Genomic DNA, 20,361 nt, shown 5'->3' on the forward strand with positions numbered 1-20,361 from the left:
GCGGGGCCGGGCCGGGCGCGCTGCGCATGCGCGGGCGTGGGGCGCGGCGCCTGGCAACGGTGCACGGCCGGGGAGGCGTCCCACAGCGCCCCCTCGTGTCCCCCGCTGGCGGCACAGGGACAGCCCAGTGCCACCCAGAGCTGCCCAGCACCGCCCCAGTGCCCTCCGGGGACAGCCCAGTGCCACCCAGAGCTTCCCAGCACCGCCCCAGTGCCCTCCGGGGACAGCCCAGTGCCACCCAGAGCTTCCCAGCACCGCCCCAGTGCCCTCCAGGGACAGCCCAGTGCCACCCAGAGCTTCCCTCTACAGCCCCAATGGCCCTGTGGACATTAAAGTGCTCCCCAGTACCAGCTCAGTGCCTCTAAGAACATTCCAGTACATCCCAGAGCTACCAGAACCACACACACACATCCCAGTTTGTTTCGAAGCTTCCCAGTACCATTCCAGGAACATCCCAGTGCCTCCCAGAGCATCCCAGTATTGACCTCAGGGACAGTTCATTGTCTCCCAGAGCCACGCCAGTGTTTCCTAGGCACATCCCAATGCTTCCCTGAGTTTCCCAGTACAGTCCCAGTGTCCCCTGTGGACATCCCAGTGCCTCCCAGAACCAAACTAGTACCACACACAGCGACTCCAGTGCGTCCCAGAGCATCCCAGTATTGCCCTCCGGGACAGTTCACTGGCTCCCAGAGCTTCCCAGTATGGCCCCAGTGTCCCCTAGGAACAGCTCAGTGCTTCCCAGTATGGCCCCAGTGTCCCCTAGGAACAGCTCAGTGCTTCCCAGAGCTTCCCAGTATGTCCCCAGTGTCCCCTAGGAACAGCTCAGTGCTTCCCAGTATGTCCCCAGTGTCCCCTAGGAACAGCTCAGTGCTTCCCAGAGCTTCCCAGTATGTCCCCAGTGTCCCCTAGGAACAGCTCAGTGCTTCCCAGTATGTCCCCAGTGTCCCCTAGGAACAGCTCAGTGCTTCCCAGAGCTTCCCAGTATGGCCCCAGTGTCCCCTAGGAACAGCTCAGTGCTTCCCAGTATGTCCCCAGTGTCCCCTAGGGCCATCCCAGGGCCCCCAGAGCCCCCCCAGCACTTGCTGCCGGCACCCAGTGGAGGAGAGGGTGACCACGCCGGGGGGCGCTGGGGTTTATTGTGGGGTGGGGGCGTCCCCCCGGTGGCCCTAGGGCCCGGAGGTGTAGTCCTTGTCCCCGCTCTCCCAGGCCACCATCTCATCCCACCGGAACCAGAAGCCGATCTCCGGCTGGGCTGTCTCCGAGTCGCTGGCACGGACCGCGTTCCTGCGGGGGGTGAGACATGAGGAGCTGTGGGGTGCCCCCAGCCCCCCGCCGCGTCCCTGCCTGCTGACGTACGAGCTGAAGTCCCCCCGGATGGTGCCGGCCGCCGCCGCCACAGGGTCAGTGTCCCCCACCATGGCCTGCATGGACTTGAGCACATCGTAGCCCACCCACACCTGCGGGTCAGGAGACACCTGGGCTCTGCCGGACCCCTTCAGGGGCCACAAAGCCTCCGGCAAGGCCCAGCCCGACACAGCCCAGCCCGGCACAGCCCAACCCAACACAGCCCAGCCCGACACAGCCCAGCCCGGCACAACCCAGCCCCGCACAGCCCAGCCCGACACAGCCCAGCCCGGCACAGCCCAACCCAACACAGCCCAGCCCGACACAGCCCAGCCAGGCACAGCCCATCCCAACACAGCCCAGCCCGACACAGCCCAGCCAGGCACAGCCCATCCCAACACAGCCCAGCCCGACACAGCCCGGCACAGCTTAGCCCAGCCCGGCACAGCTTAGCCCAGCCTGGCACAGCTTAGCCCGGCCCTGCCCGGTCCCTCGGCATGGCCACCAGCAGCCCCGAGGTCATGTGTGAGAGCAGCGCAGGGTAGAAAGGCTTCAGCCGCAGCTGCCGGTACTGCTGTGCCGCCAGCCCCTGGGTGGCCTGTGGGCAGCGTGAGGTGACGAAGGGCGCCCCCGGCCGATGCCCCCTGCTGCTGTCCCCACCCCAGCACCCCCTGCGCTGGCCGCCGGGCGTGGGGGGCAGGGTGCCAGGGCCGGGGCCGGGTACCTGCAGCAGCTTGATGGCCAGCAGCCTGCACCCGCGCCGCTCGAAGCGCTGCACCACGCTGCCCACCAGCTGCCGCCGCGCCGCCTCTGGCCTCACCAGCACCAGCCTCTGCTCCCGCAGCCCTGCGGGGCACCAGGGAGCAGCATCACTCCGGGATGGCACACAGGCACCACCACCGGGCATGGCACACAGGCACCACCGGGCATGGCACACGGGCACCACCGGGCATGGGACATGGGTTCTGGCAACAGGACCCCACACTGCTCCCAGGGCACCAAGGGCTGCTGCTCGGTCCACATGGGCGCAGGCTGTGGGGGGACCACTTCCCCATCCCTGTCCCCATCCCGGGGCTGTGTCCCTGTGCCGTGCAGCCTGGGAGGGTCCCTGCTACGCTGCCAAGTCCTAGTGGGTGTTGGGGACATGCCCATGGCCAGGAAATGCCCAGTGAGGGATGGGCTGGCCCTGCTTTTGCCGAGGATACCACACTGCTGTGTCCCGTGCCACCCTATGTGCCACCACCGCTTCCATCCAGCCTCAGGGCACAGAGGAGGTCTCTGGTCACAGCCTTCCACTGGTGGAGAGCAAAATGGAGCATGGTGGGGTGGCAGGGTCTGGTCACCCATGGCACCACGGGACAGTGTGCTGCCACCCCTGTGCCCTGCTGCTGGCCTCAAGGCAGCCATGCTGGCAGGATGGCATAGGAGTGCCCCAGGGCACAGTGCATCGCCCAGAGGGGCAGGAAGGAGCGGCAGGGACAGTGACAGAAGGTGCCAGGATGGGAGGTTGTGCTGCCAGCCCCAGGCTTCGGGGTTTGGACTGCAGGCTGTGCCCTGTGCCAGCTGGAGCAGAGCAGGATAAAGGACCCCAAGACTTCACCCACTTCTCTGGGCACTCCTGGGCATGGCCCAGCTTCCCCAGGCTCCCACCCAGCTCCCCCAGGACAGGTTGGGGTCCCCTTATTGCAGCCCCTTGGGACCTTCAGGTTGGTGCCTGGGGAGTCACCAGCTCTGCCCTCAGTCCCATCCTGGCACACAGCACAGGAGGGCCTGGCACTGACTCGTACCACAGAGAAGTGAAGGAACTCAAGCTGGGCACTGCCCAGGGTTGGTCAGGACAGATGGGGTGCTGGGGGCCACCAGCAGGGGACAGGGCAGTGGGGCCCATGGGGACAGGATGGACAGGACAGGCAGGACACCGAGGACAGGATGGGAATTGGAGCTTGGTCACCAGGACAGGGATTGGAAGAGGGACAGGATAGGCATTAGGAAGTGGTCCCCCAGGGATGGGACAAGGATCAGGAACAGATCCCCAGAGGCAGGAGAGGGAAAAGGGGCTGAGAGTGGGACAGGGATGGGGCCAGGGATGGGGCCAGGGATGGGGCCAGGGTCTCCCAGAGACAGGGCAAGGATAAGGACAAAATTCCCCAGGGACAGGACAAGGATGGAGACAGAATCCCAGAGGCAGGACAGGGAAGGGACTGAAGGCAGTATGGGGACAGGGACAGGGTCCTCTGGGGCAGGACAGAGATAGGGACTGGGTCCCCAGGACAGGAGGAGGATGGGGACAGGGAAAGTGCTGAGCAGTGATGGGAACTGGCTGAGGATGGGGACCAGGTCTCCTGGGTCGAGATCAGAACGGGGACAGGGTCCCCAGGGGCAGGATAGAGAAGGGACCAGGGCAGAGAGGGGATGGGGACCTGAGGGGACAGCCCTGGGGACAGGAGCAGAGCCTGCACCAAGCCTGAGTGACCCAGGGGCACGGGAAGGGTCCAGACGCTGCCAAAACGCAGACCTGCTGCTGGGCCAGGCAAGGAGAGAGCCCAGGGTAGCCCATGCCAGCTCCAGCCCACCAGAGAGGGCACAGCAGGGAGCACCCAGGCCGGTGCCCTCACTCGGACGCTTGGGGCTGTCCTGGGCATGCAGTGGGTGCTGGGGGAGGGGTGAGAGGAGCGGCCCCTGCCCTGCTTGCCCACGGCACTGCCTGGACTGGAGCTCTGCTTCGAGGCATTGCTGAGCTCTGTGGGAAAACCACTGCCAAAAGACAGCAAGGTGAGAGGATAGTGAGGGGAGATCCCTGTGCAGGAGAGAGGGGTGAGCCTCAGCAGAGTGATGCTCCTCAGGGGACAGAGATGCTCCTCAGGACAGAGATGTTCCTCAGGACAGAGATGTTCCTCAGGGGACAGAGATGCTCCTCAGGGGACAGAGATGCTCCTCAGGACAGAGATGTTCCTCAGGACAGAGATGTTCCTCAGGGGACAGAGATGCTCCTCAGGGGACAGAGATGTTCCTCAGGACAGAGATGTTCCTCATCACAGCATCACTCCAGCTCAGGTCCTGCTTTTCCTTCAGGTTGTGTTAAAGAGGTGTGGGAGCTCTGCCTGCTCCTGAGGGGCTGGGGCAGCTCTGCAGGGAGTCCTGGGGGGGGCTCAGTTCTCCAGGGTCTGGCTGGTGCAGACAGCTTCATCCCAGGGGGTTTGTGTCCAGCAGGAGCAGGGCAGGAATTGTTCTCCTGTGCTCAGCACTGGGGAGGCCACAGCTTGAATCCTGGGATGGGTTTTGGGCCCTGACTCCCAGAAGGAGATTGAGGGCTGGAGCAGGGCCAGAGAAGGGCAACAGAGCTGGGGAAGAGGGCTGGGGAGGAGCAGCTGAGGGAGCTGGGGGTGTTGAGCCTGGAGAAGAGGAGGCTGAGGGAGACCTCATTGCTCTCTGCAGCTCCCTGAGAGGAGGCTGCAGCCAGCTGGGGCTTGGGCTCTGCTCCCAAGGAACAAGGGAGAGGACAAGAGGCAATGGCCTGAAGCTCCCCAGGGGAGGTTTGGGCTGGCCATGAGGAACAATTTCTTCCCCTTGAGGGTTGTCCAGGCCTGGCCCAGGCTGCCCAGGGCAGTGCTGCAGTCCCCATCCCTGGAGGGGTTCCAGAGCTGTGTGGCAGTGGTGCTGAGGGCTGTGGCTCAGTGGTGCTGAGGGCCATGGCTCAGTGGTGCTGAGGGCCATGGCTCAGTGCTGCCCTGGCAGTGCTGGCTGAACTCTATGATCTTAAAGGTCTTTCCCATCCCAAACACTTCCATGACTCCATGATCCCAGTCTCCATGCTGGGAAGTTACCCTTCACTGAGCTTCCCACCCATCCCAGGCTCCTGTGGCAGCCCTCAGGAGAGCAGCTGGACAAGAAGAGACATCTGCAAGCTGATGGCAAGTCCTGGTCACCTCCATCGCCTCTGCCCAATGCAACACCACCTCCCTGAGCCACCAAGCTGTGAGGGCCTGGTGACAGCCACCCAGAGGGCTCTCTGCAGTGCCTGCTGCAGCAGGGAAGGAGGTCCAGGGGCTGCCCTGGGCAAGGTGACAGCAACCCTGAGCCCACCTGTCCCCAGGGAGCTGCAGCCAGCCCCCTGCCAAGAAGGGGCTCTCAGCACAAGGGGTGGCTGCTCACACCCTGGCTTTGGCCACCTTCCAGCTGCTGCCCTTGGCCAAGGGGTCAAAGGTGAAGTTTCATAATCTGTCAATCAAAGGTTTTGCAAACACCAGAGGAGCCTCCAGCCCCCAGGCCCCACAGCTGTGTCTGAAGGAAGCCACAGGCAGGATGCTTGCTGCAGGACTCCACAGTGGGAAGTTCTCCACAGGCTGCCACTGTTCAGCACTGCAGCTTGGGGCAGAGCTGCTGAGAGCTCAGGGTGAGAGCTGAGGAGGAGGGAGAGGTTCTGGGGGCAGGTTTGGAGCCTGCAGCACTTGGCACCAAAAGGACCTCAAGTTCCAAGTGCAGACAGTGACACCAAGTTACTCCAAGAGCTGGCTGCCTTGGACCCCCACTGCTGCTGCAGGTTCTGCTCAGGACCTGGGAGTGCTGGGGACAACCTCATCAGGAGCCAAAATGTGGCCTTGGGGACAAGAAGGCCAAAGGTGTCCTGGGGGGCATGAGGAAGAGTGTGGCTGGCAGGGCAAGGAAGGTTCTCCTGCCCCTCTATGCCCTAGGGAGGCCACAGCTGGAGTCCTGGGTCCAGCTCTGGGCTCCCCAGCTCAGGAGAGTCAGGGAACTGCTGGAGAGAGCCCAGGGCAGGCTGCATTGCTGCTGAGGGGCCTGGAGCAGCTCTGGGAGCAGCAAAGGCTGAGAGCCCTGGGGCTGAGAGCCTGCAGAAGAGCAGCCCCAGAGGGCAGCTGAGCAATGCTCAGCAAGAGCTAAAGGAGCTGTGGGGGGCAAGAGGCTGGGGCCAGGCTCTGCTGGGTGCTGCCCAGGGCCAGCAGAAGGGACAGCAAGGGGCAGCAAGTGTCAGGCAGGAGGTTGGAGCTGAGAGCTGAGCAGGAGGAGAAAGTTGTTTGGGGTGAGGCTGCTGGAGGCCTGGAGCAGGCTGCCCAGAGAGGTTGTGGAGTCTGCTGGTGTGGAGAGCTTCCAACCCCCCCTGGGCACTGTGCTGCTGGGCAGGGTGCTGTGGGTGCCCTGCTGGAGCAGGGCTTGGGTGGCTGAGCTCCAGAGCTCCCTTCCAGGCTGCTGGCACTCTGTGTAACTCTGTTCTGGCTGTCAGGGAGCTCAGCACCTTTCCCTCTCAGGGCAGGGCAGAGCTCTGCAGGCCCATGGCAGACCCTCACCCACCCCTGAGCTCTGCAGCCAGCAGCTCACAGCTGTTTGCAGGACGAGCTGCTGAGACATGTCCTGGGCAGGCTGCACTCTGCTTCACAGAACTTCCACCTCAGGCTGCAGGCTCTGAAGCCCAAGCATCAGCCTGGTCCCAGGTGGGAGGCAGGCAGCAGGGCTCTGCACACAGGGCAGGCAAACACATCAGGGGGACACCTCCCCAGCTGGCCACCTGCAGCCACCTCTCTCCTGTCACCCACAGAGCTTTGTGGGGGAACATCTTCAGGGCTGCTCCCACTCCCCAGCAGCTGCCCCTGAGCCCACAGAGCACGGCCTGGTGGTCATGGAGGTGTGGTGCAGGTTGGGGCTCTTTTCCAACCTTAAGGACTCTGTGGGCAGACCTCTGCTCATCTTCCCCAGCTGCATGAGCAGAGGTGGACAAACTCCACAAAGCCTGCTCCTGACTGGCCTGGGGCTGGGATAATAACCTCCTGCTCAGCCCAGGCCTCCTGTGATGCAGCACCAAGAATCTGAGGCTTCTCCCTGCAGGCAGCTCTGGGTGCAGGCAACATCCCAGCAGGGTGACCACAGTGGCTGACAGAGACCATCAGGGACCAGGGCTGGTGAACACAGGGAGTGGAGCAAGCAGCCAATGCTGCTCTGCACCACTCCAACACAGCACCTTCCAGGGGCTGCTGGGAGCCTGGGCAGGGCACAGCTGGAACACTGCACCCAGCCTGGGGCTCCCCAGGTCAGGAGGGACAGGGATCTGCTGCAGAGTCCAAGGGGGACTGGAACAGCTCTGCTGTGAGGAGAGGCTAGAGCCCTGGGGCTGTGTAGTCCAGAGAGGAGAAGGCTGAGAGGGATCTGATCAATGTCTATTGATACCTGAGGGGCAAGAAGGTGCCAGGCTCTTGTCAGTGGTGCCTAGTGAACACAAGGGGCACAAAGTGGCAGCCAGGAGGTTCCACCTGAACAGGAGGAGAAAGTTGTTTGGTGTGAGGGTGCTGAAGGCCTGGAGCAGGCTGCCCAGAGAGGTTGTGGAGTCTCCTTCCAACTCCCCCTGGGCACTGTGCTCCTCCTCTGGAGACCTTCCAGACCCAGCTGGATGCGCTCCTGTGTGCCCTTCCCTGGCTGCTGCTGCTCTGGCAGGGGGTAGGATTCAATCTCCAGAGGTCCTTTCCAACCCCTCCCATTCTATGACTGCAGAGCCAGGGCACAGGCCAGGCAGAGCAGGAATCTGCTGCTCAACCCCAGGATCCCTGAGGTACTCCAGAGTCCCCTTTGGAGCTGTGTCTTTGGGCCCCCCTCCAGCTCTGCCGCTCCCTGGGGCTGCAGGCGGGGCCAGGAGCAGCAGGCTGGCTGGGGGCAAGCAGAGGCAGCTGGCAGCTGTTTAAAACAACCAGTAAGCACTTTTATTTCCATGAAGCAATGTTGGTTTAGTATCACAATGGAATGATGAGAAAACATCTAAAAAACCAACCCCCAAAGAAGTCTCTGAGCCCCCCCCACCACGGGGAGGCTTTTCAAGGCAATTGGAAACCAACAGGGAGTGACAGAAGTGCCAGAAGGAGTCCCAGCACCAGCAGGCTGCTCCCCAGGGTGCTGGGCAGGGCAGGAGGTGGAATGAGTCGAAGGTAAGAATGTCTGAAGTGGTCTTTGGGCTTCTGCCTCACAGTCGCGACCAGGAGAGCCCTGCAGAGCCCTGCGGCGCCGGCAGGGGCTGCGCCGGAGCAGCCAGCCCCGCAGGAGCAGCGCTGCTGCCGCCCAGCCGCCCGCCGCGAAGACCTCCTGCGGCCGGCGCCGGCTCCAGCCAGGCCGGGAGGATGCCCCCGGCGCCGGCCCTGGCGCCCCGCGGCCCTGCCCCGGCTCGGGGGGCGAGGAGGCGGTGCCAGAGGAGCCCCGGAGGGGCGCTGGAGGCCAGCCCGGCGCAGGGACTATAGCTTGACGGTGCCCGGCGGCAGGCTGTGGTTGCAGAGCCGGTAGTAGCGCAGGTCGTTCACCAGCCTGTGCACGCTCTGCGTGAAGGAGGGCAGGTCCTGCAAGGCAGAGCACCGCTGCAGCCGGCCCACAACGCTCCTCCCTGCACAGCTTCAGCCCAGCGACCCCCGCAGCGACCCCCGCAGCAACCCCCACGTTCCTGCAGCCCACACAGAGGGAGCACAGCCTGTCCCAGAGCTGCCCCGGAGGGATCCACAGCATGGTTGGGGTGGGAGGGACCTTCAACACCATCCAGCTCCAGCCCCTGCCATGGGCAGGGACCCCTCCCACCAGCACAGGCTGCTCAAGGCCTCATCCAGCCTGGCCTTCAACACCTGCAGGCAGGAGGCAGCCACAGCCTCCCTGGGCAGCCTGTGCCAGAGTCTCCCCAGCCTCACTGCAAAGAATTTCCTCCTCATCTCCAGCCTAAGTCTGCCCTCCTCTAGCTCCAAGCCATTGGCCCTTGTCCTGTCTGGGCTAACTGTGCCTCAGGCTCTCTCCCAAGGCCCATGACATCACCACCTGCAGCAGGAGCTGCTCACCATGACCCTGCCAAGGCTTCTGGGTACCCAGGGTTGTGTTCCTCAAGAGTCTTCTAGGGTGCAGTGATTCCCTCAAGGCTCCTTCCCTACCCCCAGCCTTGGTCTCCAGACTGGATGTGAGAAGATTGGATGACAGAACCACAGTCACAGCAGCTGGAAAAGACCTTCCAGATCATCAAGTCCAACCATGATCTACCTCTACCAGGGCCACCACTACACCCTGTCTGGATGTGCTTTAGATACACCCAGGGCTGGGCATGCAGCCTCCTCCCTGGGCAGCCTGGGCCAGGCCTGGACAACCCTTCTGGCTTAGAAGGTTTTTCTCACGTCCAACCCAAACCTCCCCTGGGGCAGCTTGAGGCCACTGCCTCTTGTCCTGTCCCTTGTTCCTTGGGAGCAGAGCCCAAGCCCCAGCTGGCTGCAGCCTCCTCTCAGGGAGCTGCAGAGAGCAAGGAGGTCTCCCTCAGCCTCCTCTTCTCCAGGCTCAACACCCCCAGCTCCCTCAGCTGCTCCTCCCCAGCCCTCTTCCCCAGACCCTTCCCCAGCTCTCTTGCCCTTCTCTGGCCCTGCTCCAGCTCCTCAATCTCCTTCCTGCAGTGAGGAGCCCAGAGCTGAACCCAGCACTCAAGCTGTGACCTCCCCAGTGCTCACTTCAGGGGCACAATCCCTGCCCTGCTCCTGCTGCCACCCCACTGCTGGCACCAGAGGAGGTGTCACTGCTGGCACCAGAGGAGGTGTCACTGCTGGCACCTACGCAGAAGAGTCCTTGGCTGGGCACTGCTGAGTCTGGAAGTGCTTGGAAAAGAAGGTCCTGCCCGCAGCCCCTGCTGTGAGGAGCTCCCAGCTCCCTGCCAGCTCCCTGCCAGCTCCCTGCCAGCTCCCTGCCAGTGTGTTCTCACCCTGGCAGCCCTGCTGCAGCCCTGCCCCCTCCTTACCCTGTCCATCTTGAAATTCCTCCCCAGCACATTCTTCTGGTTGGAGTCCACCCCGTCACAGCTGGCCAGGAACTCGGGGAGGAAGGCAGAGTAGAAGCCATCGAAGTCCACCGAGGCCATGTTGTAGGTGGCAATGCCAATCTCCTCCTGCAGCAGGTCGTGGGACTTGTGCACCAGCACCTGCAGCAGCACGTTGATGAACTGGAACAGCATGGTTGTCCTGAAGATCTTCTGCAGGGCAGGAGCACAGTCAGGGCCTTCCCACCCCAGGAGGGGTCCCTGCAGCCGGCACCACACCGTCAGCAAGGACAGGCCAAGCGCTGGGGCGCTGCTGGGGCTCAGCTACCGGGGGGGCTGCAGGCTCCTCTGAGCACACAGAGCATTGTGCAGGCCCAGCCAAGGCCAGCACTGAGCTGGGAGCCCACAGCCACCTCTGCCCCTGCCCCATGTGTTCAGCACTGCCATTTCAGCCAGCAGCAGCCAGCCCCACTCAAACTCCAGCCAGAGCTGGCCCTGCTCAGGGCTCCTGCCAGCCAGGGGCTGGATTCTGCACAGGCAGCTGGTGCCAGGAGGGGCTGGCCTCCAGCTGTGCCCACAGCTGCAAACCCAAAAGCTCTGCTGGCACAGAGGGGCAAGCCCTTGGGTTGCAAGCTTCAGCCCTCCTGACAGCAGCTAACAGGCCCAGCTCAGAGGGTCTGGAGGAGGAGACCTCACCACACCTGGCAGGGAGAAGACTGCAGATGCCCAGGGCAGGACACTGCAGGGCCTCAGCACAGCTGCTGATCCCTCACACTGCACTGTCACTGTGTGTGTCCTTGGCTTCCCCTCAGGAGGGAGCACACCAAGGCTCTGCTTTGACTGCCTGAGCTGGGTGGGACGCCTCCTGTGCCCACCACAGCAGCATCAGGTCGGTGCTGATGCAACTCTGGCAGCAGTGTAGTGCTGAGCAGCACAGCAGGCAAGCAAAGGCTGAGCCTTAGCCCCCAGCTCCCGACCTGCAGTTTCTGAGAAGCCTAAAGCAAGTCTCAGGGCAGCCTCCTGCTGTCAGCCAGCCCCAGGACTCACCTTGTGGTACAGCTTCTGCTTGGTGTTGAGTGTCTCCAGGTAGAAGAGGTTCTGCTTGAAGAGGTGGATGTCAGGCTGCAGGAAGGACTGCCCAAAGGCCTGCAAGCACAGACAGCTGGGGGAGAGGACTGGCACAGAGGCACCTCTAGAATCACAGAATGCTTCAGGTTGGAAGGGACCCTCCAAGGGCATCTTGGCCACCCCCTGCACTCAGCAGGGACACCTCCAGCTAGAGCAAGTTGCTAAGGGACACATCAAGTCTGATCTTGAATGTCTCCATGGATGGAGCCTGCACCACCTCCCTGGGCAGCCCGTGCCAGAGTCTCCCCAGCCTCACTGCAGAGGATTTCTTCCTCCTCTCCACTCTCAGTCTCCTCTCTCCCAGCTCAAAGCCATTGGCCCTGGGCCTGGCACTCCCAGCCCTTGGCCCAAGTCCCTGCCCAGCTCTCCTGGAGCCCTTCAGGCACTGGAAGCTGCTCTGAGGTCTCCCTGGAGCCTTCTCCAGGCTGCACAGCCCCAGCTCTCCCAGCCTGGCCCCACAGGGGAGGTCTCCAGGCTCTGTTCCTCTTGGTGTCCCTGGGAGCCCGCAGCAGGAGCAGCCCGCAGGGGTTGGCGCTGCCGTGGGGGCGGGCGCAGGGGGGCAGGGGCGGGCACAGGAGGGCAGGGGCGGGCGCAGGGGGCAGGGGCGGGCGCGGGGGGGCAGGGGCAGGCGCAGGGGCGGGCGCAGGGGAGCAGGGGCGGGCGCAGGGGGGCAGGGGCGGGCGCAGGGGGGCAGGGGCGGTGGCAGGGGGGCGGGCAGGGGCGGCAGGGCTGGTACCTGCATGATGGCACTGAACTGGGCCTCATTCTCCATGGGCTCCTCGGGCAGGCTGCGCTGCACGCTGGCCAGCACGCTGGACTTGAAGAAGTACCTCCAGTTGTGGTGCAGCACCCTGAAGAGCAGCTCGAAGAGCTCGGCCTTCACGTCGGGGGAAGAGCGCTGCAGGACAGGGCAGGGCTCACCACGGCCCCGGGCCTGAGCCCCTTGGTTACACTGCCCCTGGACACCCTGCCCCTGGGCACACCGCCCCTGGGCACCCCGGCCCTGGGCACACCCCTCCTGGACACACCACCCCTGGACACCCTGCCCCTGGGTGCCTCACCCCTGGGAACACCACACCTGGTCACCTCACCCCTGGACACCCTGCCCCTGGACACCCTGCCCCTGGGCACACCACCCCTGGACACCCTGCCCCTGGACACCCTGCCCCTGGGCACACCGCCCCTGGACACCCTGCCCCTGGGCACACCACCCCTGGACACCCTGCCCCTGGACACCCTGCCCCTGGACACCCTGCCCCTGGGCACACCACCCCTGGACACCCTGCCCCTGGACACCCTGCCCCTGGACACCCTGCCCCTGGGCACACCGCCCCTGGGCACACCGCCCCTGGACACCCTGCCCCTGGACACCCTGCCCCTGGGCACACCGCCCCTGGACACCCTGCCCCTGGACACCCTGCCCCTGGGCACACCACCCCTGGACACCCTGCCCCTGGACACCCTGCCCCTGGGCACACCACCCCTGGACACCCTGCCCCTGGACACCCTGCCCCTGGGCACACCACCCCTGGACACCCTGCCCCTGGACACCCTGCCCCTGGGCACACCACCCCTGGACACCCTGCCCCTGGACACCCTGCCCCTGGGCACACCGCCCCTGGACACCCTGCCCCTGGACACCCTGCCCCTGGACACCCTGCCCCTGGACACCCTGCCCCTGGGCACCCTGCCCCTGGACACCCTGCCCCTGGGCACCCTGTCCTGGGCACACCACCCCTGGGTGCCCCACCCCAGGCACCCCGGGCACAGCAGCAGAGCCTTTGGCCCCGAGGAGGGCAGTGAGCTCAGCAGCCCTGGGCCGTGCTAAGGGCCACCCCCCCCCCGCCCTGCCGCGGGCAGCCTGCAGCTGGAGCCCCTCCCTCCACACCGCTTCAGGTTCCTTGCACTGGGTCCCTTGCACGCCAGCAGCTGAGGAGCTCCTGGCTCCCGGGGCAGCGAGGCCCTGCTCCTACCTCCGCGATGATGGGGTACACCTGCTCCATGCACAGGGAGATGACGCTGGGCAGGAAAGGCTTCAGGACCTGGCCTGGCTCCTGCACCACCACCTGCAGGATCTTCAGGAACTTCTCCACCACCCGGCAGCCGGTGCTGCCCTCGTGCAGGATGCTCTCTGCCAGCTGCTCCCTGCAACACACAGCGCCCTGCCAGAGCTCCGCCCCGGCACAGCCACGGCCCCTCCGCCGCCCAGCCAACACAGGCCTGGAGCGTGGCGCCACAGCTCGAGCCAGGCTTTGGCAGGGGCTGACTGAGCTGCTCCCCAAGGTCCTGAGTGATGGCTGAGGAGCCCTCAGATCCTGGGTGGGATCTAACACACAGCGAGAGTCCAGCTCCAGATGGAATGTAGCAGGTGAGGGGTCTGGAGAGCAGGGCCGGGGAGGAGCAGCTGAGGGAGCTGGGGGTGTTGAGCCTGGAGCAGAGGAGGCTGAGGGAGACCTCCTTGCTCTCTGCAGCTCCCTGAGAGGAGGCTGCAGCCAGCTGGGGCTTGGGCTCTGCTCCCAAGGAACAAGGGACAGGACAAGAGGCAATGGCCTCAAGCTGCCCCAGGGCAGGTTTGGGTTGGCCATGAGGAACAATTTCTTCCCCTTGAGGGTTGTCCAGGCCTGGCCCAGGCTGCCCAGGGCAGTGCTGCAGTCCCCATCCCTGGGGGGGTTCCAGAGCTGTGTGGCAGTGGGGCTGAGGGCCATGGCTCAGTGGTGCTGAGGGCCAGGGCTCAGAGGTGCTGAGGGCCAGGGCTCAGTGGTGCTGAGGGCCAGGGCTCAGGGGTGCTGAGGGCCAGGGCTCAGGGGTGCTGAGGGTTGTGGCTCAGCGGTGCTGAGGGCCAGGGCTCAGTGGTGCTGAGGGCCAGGGCTCAGAGATGCTGAGGGCCAGGGCTCAGTGGTGCTGAGGGCCAGGGCTCAGTGGTGCTGAGGGCCAGGGCTCAGGGGTGCTGAGGGTTGTGGCTCAGTGGGGCTGAGGGCTATGGCTCAGTGGTGCTGAGGGCCAGGGCTCAGAGGTGCTGAGGGCTATGGCTCAGGGGTGCTGAGGGCCAGGGCTCAGTGGTGCTGAGGGCCAGGGCTCAGTAGGGCTGAGGGCTATGGCTCAGTGGTGCTGAGGGCCAGGGCTCAGAGGTGCTGAGGGCTATGGCTCAGGGGTGCTGAGGGCCAGGGCTCAGTGGTGCTGAGGGCCGTGGCTCAGTGGTGCTGAGGGCCAGGGCTCAGAGGTGCTGAGGGCTATGGCTCAGGGGTGCTGAGGGCCAGGGCTCAGGGGTGCTGAGGGCCGTGGCTCAGTGGTGCTGAGGGCCAGGGCTCAGAGGTGCTGAGGGCCAGGGCTCAGAGGTGCTGAGGGCCAGGGCTCAGTGGTGCTGAGGGCCGTGGCTCAGTGGTGCCCTGGCAGTGCTGGGGTAAGGCTTGGGCTCTTAAATGATGTTCCTGGGCTTGGCCACTACAGAGTTAGGAGCATTTCCCTCAGATTGAGTCCTGGGACAGGGCAGAGAGGGGCTGGGAGTGGGGCAGGGACCTGCTGTGTGACAGCTTCCCAGGATGAATCGTGCTGGAGGCTAGGAAAGAGGAGAGCAGCACGGGACAGTACCTGGTGAACATGTTGAGGAAGGTCTGTATGATCTGCTCAGTGAAAGACACTCCCATCTGCACCCTCAGGCCTTGGAACAGGGTGAGGAAGAAGCTCAGCATCTCATCTGTCACATCTAGGGTCAGAAGAGCCAAGCAGAAAGCAGGAGTCAAGGTCTCATCTCAGTACATCCAGCAGCACTTCCTGGGGGGGTTGCTCCTCCTGTGCAGGGAACCTCATTTGCTGGGGGGGACTCAGCAGCAGGCCAGGCCCTGGACACTGAAACCACTGCAAACCAAACCTGCTCCCTGCAGCCAGGGAATGGCTTGGAAGGGACCTCCAAGACCACCCAGTGCACCACCACCAGCACAGCTTGCTCAGGGCCTCATCCAGCCTGGCCCTGAACACCTCCAGGCAGGAGGCAGCCACAGCCTCCCTGGGCAGCCTGGGCCAGAGTCTCCCCAGCCTCACTGCAAAGGATTTCTTCCTCCTCTTCACTCCCAGTCTCCTCTCTCCCAGCTCAAAGCCATTGGCCCTGGGCCTGGCACTCCCAGCCCTTGGCCCAAGTCCCTGCCCAGCTCTCCTGGAGCCCTTCAGGTACTGGGAGGCTGCTCTGAGGTTTCCCTGGAGCCTTCTCTTCTGCAGGCTGCACAGCCCCAGCTCTCCCAGCCTGGCCCCACAGGGGAGGTTCTGCAGCCTCTGCTCATCTTGGTGGCCTCCTCTGGACCTGCCAGTTCCAGGTCCTTCTTGTGCTGGGGGCCCCAGATCTGGACTGGGTACTATCAGCCAGGACCTTAGCCTGGTCTGCCTACAGGGAGTGCTTGAAGGAAGCTCTGGTGGTGATGGCCTGGGCTGATTTCCAGAGGCTCACTGCTTGCAGAGGTTTGACAGGAAACAGAAGGAAATCCAGAAGAGCCACACAGCCTGGGGGGGGGCTGGGAGACAGCCCCCAGGTTCTTTGTTTTCTGGCAGGAGCCTTCTACCTCCAGAAGTGATCCCCAGCAGGTGGCTGTGCAGCTGGCAGAGCAGCACCACAGCCACTCCTGCACCAGGCCCAATCCTCTCTGTTGAACAGGCATGGGGAGAGCTGCAGCTGCCCAGCTCCTCCTTGGCTACCCCTGCAGTGTGGGCTTGGAAGGGACCTCTGGAGAGCATCCAGTCCAACCCCCTGCCAGGGCAGGGCACCCAGGAACACATCCAGCTCTCCACACCAGGAGACTCCACAACCTCTCTGGGCAGCCTGCTCCAGGCCTCCAGCAGCCTCACCCCAAACAACTTTCTCCTCCTGCTCAGCTCCAACCTCCTGCCTGCCCTTGTCCTATCACTGGGCACCAAACAGAGCCTGGCCCCTTTCTCTTGCCCCCCACCCCTCAGCTATTGACAGACATTGATCAGATCCAGCCTCACTGCCAAGAAGTCTCTCCTGAAACCTTCTCTCTTCCAGTTTGTCTCCACTGCTCCTTGGCTCATCTCATTGCTGTGCAGCACTGAAAAGAGCTTGGCCCCCTCCACCTGCCCCCCAGCCACTGACAGGCATTGATCAGATCCCTCTCAGCCTTCTCCTCTCCAGACTAAGCAGCCCCAGGGCTCTCAGCCTCTCCTTACAGCAGAGCTGTTCCAGTCCCTTCAGCTTCCTCACAGCCTCCCTTGGACTCTCTCCAGCAGTTCTCTGTCCCTGCTGAACTGGGGAGCCCCAGACTGGACACAGCATTCCAGGTGTGGGGGCTGCTAGCACCTTCTGAAGCCAGCAGCTGACTGGGGTCACAGCACCACCAGCCTGTCTTGGATGCTCTCTGCCTTTCAACTTGGTTTTGCCTGAGCAGCAGCCCTGGTGGAACTCCTTGCTCTGGAGGTGCTGCAGTCCTGGGCATTCCAGCTGCCCTCATGTGATACAAAAGAGAAGCTGCTGGGCAGAAGATTGCCAAGCAGCAGCACCATGGAAATGTCTTGTTTGGAAGAGACCTTCAAGATCAAGTCCAACCCTTCTCTACCTCTGCCAAGGCTGGGGCTGAGCCATGGTCCTCAGCACCACAGCTCTGCCTCCTGGAAACACCTCCAGGGCTGGGGATTCAGCCATGCCCCTGGCAGCCTGGGACAGGCTTGGAGAACCCTTTCAGGGAAGAAGTTTCTTCTCATGTCCAACCTGAACCTCCCCTGGTGCAATCTGAGGCCCTCTCCTCTTCTCCTGTGTCGTTGTGCTACAGAATGGTTTAGGTTGGAAGGGACCTCCCAGTGCCAGCCCCCAGCCATGGGCAGGGGCACCTCCCACCAGCCCAGCTTGCTCAAAGCCATTGTCCCTCATCCTGGCACTCCCAGCCCTTGCCCTAAGTCCTTGCAGGAAGGGAGGGTCAGAGACTTTCCTTCCCTCTGGGTTCAGCCCAGCCCAGCCAGAAGCAGAGCAAGCTCCCCCCCGTGGGCAGCAGCACCCTGCAGGGCGATGGAGAGGAGGTGTTAGCAGCTAAAGCTACTCACAGCAGCAGAGCTGTGCCATGGTTATACCTGACTGATGAATGAAAGCTGGGAAGAGGGCAAGTGAGACCTGGACGGATTCTTGCAGCGACTGGTAGCAGATCTGCCGCGACCTGGTGGCCTCCCCGGAGACGCTCTGCACGATGTCCTGCAGCACGGCCAGCGTCTGCTGGATCAGCACCTTGGCTGCAGGGGGACACAGCACAGCCTCAGCTGGGCAGGGCCTCACAGCTCACCACCCCGGCCCCTGCCCGGCCCAGGGACACCTCTCAGCTAGACCCAGCTGCTCGGGGCCTCATCCAGCCTGGCCTTCAGCACCCCCAGGCAGGAGGCAGCCACAGCCTCCCTGGGCAGCCTGGGCCAGAGCCTCACCTCCCTCACACTGAAGTTCTGGGCCCTCATTCCAAGAAGGACACTGAGGGCTGGAGCAGGGCCAGAGAAGGGCAAGAGAGCTGGGGAAGGGTCTGGGGAAGAGGGCTGGGGAGGAGCAGCTGAGGGAGCTGGGGGTGTTGAGCCTGGAGCAGAGGAGGCTGAGGGAGACCTCCTTGCTCTCTGCAGCTCCCTGAGAGGAGGCTGCAGCCAGCTGGGGCTTGGGCTCTGCTCCCTAGGCTCAGGGGATAGGAAGAGAGGCAATGGCCTGAAGCTGTGCCAGGGCAGGGTTAGGTTGGAGAGGAGGCAAAATGTCTTTGGTGCCAGAGTGGTCAGGGCCTGGCCCAGGCTGCCCAGGGAGGTGGTGGAGTCCCCATGCCTGGAGGGGTTCCAGAACCCTGTGGCCATGGCAGCTGGGGCCAGGGTGGTGCTGGGTTGAAGGTTGGGCTTGGAGGACTCTTCCAACCCAAACAATTCTGTGATGGCATTTTAGTAGCAGAGCTCCCAGGCAGCTCTCCACTCCCCCACAGGAGAAAGGTCTCCAAAGAGAACACCAACACCAACTGCTCCTGCCCTGCCCTGTCCTCCCCATGCACAGCCTCCCAACCAGAACAGTGACTGCAGAGACACCTTGGTGCCTCCCCTCAGCAGGCAGGAAGCCCTCCCTCCTAGTACTTACTGTCCTCCAGCTGCAGCTTCCTGTGGTGCAGGCTGGCAGCAGGTTTGAGCTGCCTGTAGTCCCTGGTGAGGGCAGAGATGAGGCTGGCATGGTTGGTGGAGCGCTCGGCCCACTGCTGCTCGCTCTCGGGCAGGTTGGGCCAGGGCAGCAGCAGGAGGTTGGACAGAGCTCTGCACACCAGCACCTGTGCCTGCAAACCAGAGGCCAAACAGAGACAGGGGTCAGCAGGGCTGCCACCCAGGGCTTGGGGTCAGCTCTGGGCTCTCACTCCAGAAACAACACTGAGAGGCTGTCAGGGCCAGAGAAGGGCAAGAGAGCTGGGGAAGGGTCTGGGGAAGAGGGCTGGGGAGGAGCAGTTGAGGGAGCTGGGGGTGTTGAGCCTGGAGCAGAGGAGGCTGAGGGAGACCTCCTTGCTCTCTGCAGCTCCCTGAGAGGAGGCTGCAGCCAGCTGGGGCTTGGGCTCTGCTCCCCAGGCTCAGGGGAGAGAAGGAGAGGCAATGGCCTGAAACTGTGCCAGGGCAGGTTCAGGTTGGACATGAGAAGAAACTTCACTGGAAGGGTTCTCAGTGCCTGCCCCAGGCTGCCAGGGGGGTGGCTGAATCCCCAGCCCTGGGGGTGTTTCCAGGAGGCAGAGCTGTGGTGCTGAGGGCCATGGCTCAGCCCCAGCCTGGGCAGTTAGAGAATGGTTGGGCTGGAGGAGCTGGAAGGGCTTTGGCAGCCAAACATTCTGTGATCCTGTTCTCTAATCAGCTGCACTCTAAGCTGATGCAGAGCAGGGTCTGTGCCACAGGTGAGGAAGGATGAAGCTCCAGGAGGTGCAGCTCTTTGTTTCCTTATGCTGCTGACCAGCATGGCTGCTGCATCCCCACAGCAGGAGGGAACTGCTGCCCCAGCTCCCACACAAATCCTTCTGCCAAGGCTGTGCCTTGCTGCAGACAGCCTGAGGCCCAGCCTGAGGCCCAGCCTGCCTGGGGCAGCAGCTCTGCAGGGCTCACCTTGTCTGGGAGGCGCTGTGCAGAGGGCTCTGTGACCCTGGTGAACAACTTCTGCAGGGCTGGGATGCTGATGAGGAACACTGGGCGCACCGTGGTGGCCAGGGACACCAGCAGGTGGCAGGCAGACAGCAGCAGCTTCTCCTGCACCTGCAAGAGGGAGTGGTCAGGCTGCCAGGACACCAGCACCACCCACAACCTGGCACACCGGTGCTGGGCAGCGAGGGAGCTGCCCCTGCCCTGCCCTGAGCCAGGCTGTGGTCAGTGCTCACACAGAGAGTCACCAGGACAGGGCTCAGCTCCCTGAGCACCAGGGAAGAGATTTCCCCATGTCCAAGCTATGAAGTCATCAGGCTGAGTTTACAGAGAGAACCCTGGGCACTGGGGAGAGCACCCCTGGAGTACTGGGGTCAAACCTGGGCCCCTCACCCCAGGAAGGACACTGAGGAGCCCAGAGAAGGGCAACAGAGCTGGGAAAGGGGCTGGGGAGGAGCAGCTGAGGGAGCTGGGGGTGTTGAGCCTGGAGAAGGGGAGGCTGAGGGAGACCTCCTTGCTCTCTGCAGCTCCCTGAGAGGAGGCTGCAGCCAGCTAGCTGGGGCTTGGGCTCTGCTCCCTAGGAACCAGGGACAGGACAAGAGGCAATGGCCTCAAGCTGCACCAGGGAAGATTTGGGTTGGCTATGAGGAACAATTTCTTCCCCTTGAGGGTTGTCCAGGCCTGGCCCAGGCTGCCCAGGGCAGTGGTGCAGTCCCCATGGCTGGAGGGGTTCCAGAGCTGAATGGCTGTGGTGCTGAGGGCCAGGGCTCAGTGGTGCTGAGGGCCATGGCTCAGTGCTGCCCTGGCAGTGCTGGGGTAAGGCTTGGGCTCCACGCAGTCTCTTCCAACCAAACAACTCTGTCAGCCTCGATGTTGCTTAGCTCCACATCAGCCTCCCTTTCAGCTCTCCAGAGCTGCTCTTGGTCTCCCCCTCCGTGGAAGCTCTGCAGGACAGAGCTGCAGCTCCCAGCCCAGGGCAGCTCCCAGCCCGGGGCAGCTCCCAGCCCGGGGCA

General features: G+C 63.7%; 2 protein-coding genes across 5 annotated transcripts in view; both read right to left on the minus strand.

Moving 5' to 3' along the window:
* Nucleotides 1-1,166: 1,166 nt before the first annotated feature.
* On the minus strand, nucleotides 1,167-2,367 carry LOC137445535 (nucleoside diphosphate kinase, mitochondrial-like). The gene is made up of 5 exons (XM_068147381.1): nucleotides 2,328-2,367; nucleotides 2,069-2,190; nucleotides 1,829-1,942; nucleotides 1,345-1,457; nucleotides 1,167-1,284 (listed from the first exon to the last, which is right to left on the minus strand). Exons 1-5 carry the CDS (start codon nucleotides 2,365-2,367, stop codon nucleotides 1,167-1,169), a joined length of 507 nt encoding a protein of 168 aa, XP_068003482.1.
* Nucleotides 2,368-8,038: 5,671 nt separating this feature from the next.
* The window catches only part of XPO6 (exportin 6), a 60,558-nt gene continuing 48,235 nt past the window's right edge, over nucleotides 8,039-20,361 (minus strand). For 2 of the 4 annotated variants that reach the window (XM_068147330.1, XM_068147329.1), the window contains exons 16-24: nucleotides 19,316-19,462; nucleotides 18,321-18,510; nucleotides 17,303-17,458; nucleotides 14,825-14,939; nucleotides 13,210-13,381; nucleotides 11,973-12,134; nucleotides 11,156-11,254; nucleotides 10,091-10,369; nucleotides 8,039-8,672 (exon numbers count right to left, since the gene is read on the minus strand). In XM_068147330.1, the coding sequence (XP_068003431.1) occupies nucleotides 8,571-8,672; nucleotides 10,091-10,369; nucleotides 11,156-11,254; nucleotides 11,973-12,134; nucleotides 13,210-13,381; nucleotides 14,825-14,939; nucleotides 17,303-17,458; nucleotides 18,321-18,510; nucleotides 19,316-19,462 (1,422 nt within the window). In that variant the 3' untranslated portion in view covers nucleotides 8,039-8,570. The remainder of the gene's footprint in view (nucleotides 8,673-10,090; nucleotides 10,370-11,155; nucleotides 11,255-11,972; nucleotides 12,135-13,209; nucleotides 13,382-14,824; nucleotides 14,940-17,302; nucleotides 17,459-18,320; nucleotides 18,511-19,315; nucleotides 19,463-20,361) is intronic. The other 2 variants (XM_068147333.1, XM_068147331.1) reach the window with 1 other exon arrangement.

Source organism: Melanerpes formicivorus, unplaced genomic scaffold (assembly GCF_026170545.1).
Source record: "Melanerpes formicivorus ecotype bairdi unplaced genomic scaffold, bMelFor1.0.p_v2 SCAF_14, whole genome shotgun sequence".
Classification (NCBI taxonomy): domain Eukaryota; kingdom Metazoa; phylum Chordata; class Aves; order Piciformes; family Picidae; genus Melanerpes; species Melanerpes formicivorus.

Coding starts and splice junctions, on each gene's coding strand:
- LOC137445535 (XM_068147381.1), bottom strand. CDS start 2,367: ATGTGGACCGAGCAGCAGCCCTTGGTGCCCTGGGAGCAGT. Junction 1,943..2,068: donor TGGCCATCAAGCTGCTGCAG/GTACCCGGCCCC, acceptor CGCTGCCCACAG/GCCACCCAGGGGCTGGCGGC. Junction 1,458..1,828: donor TGGCCATGCCGAGGGACCGG/GCAGGGCCGGGC, acceptor CCTGACCCGCAG/GTGTGGGTGGGCTACGATGT.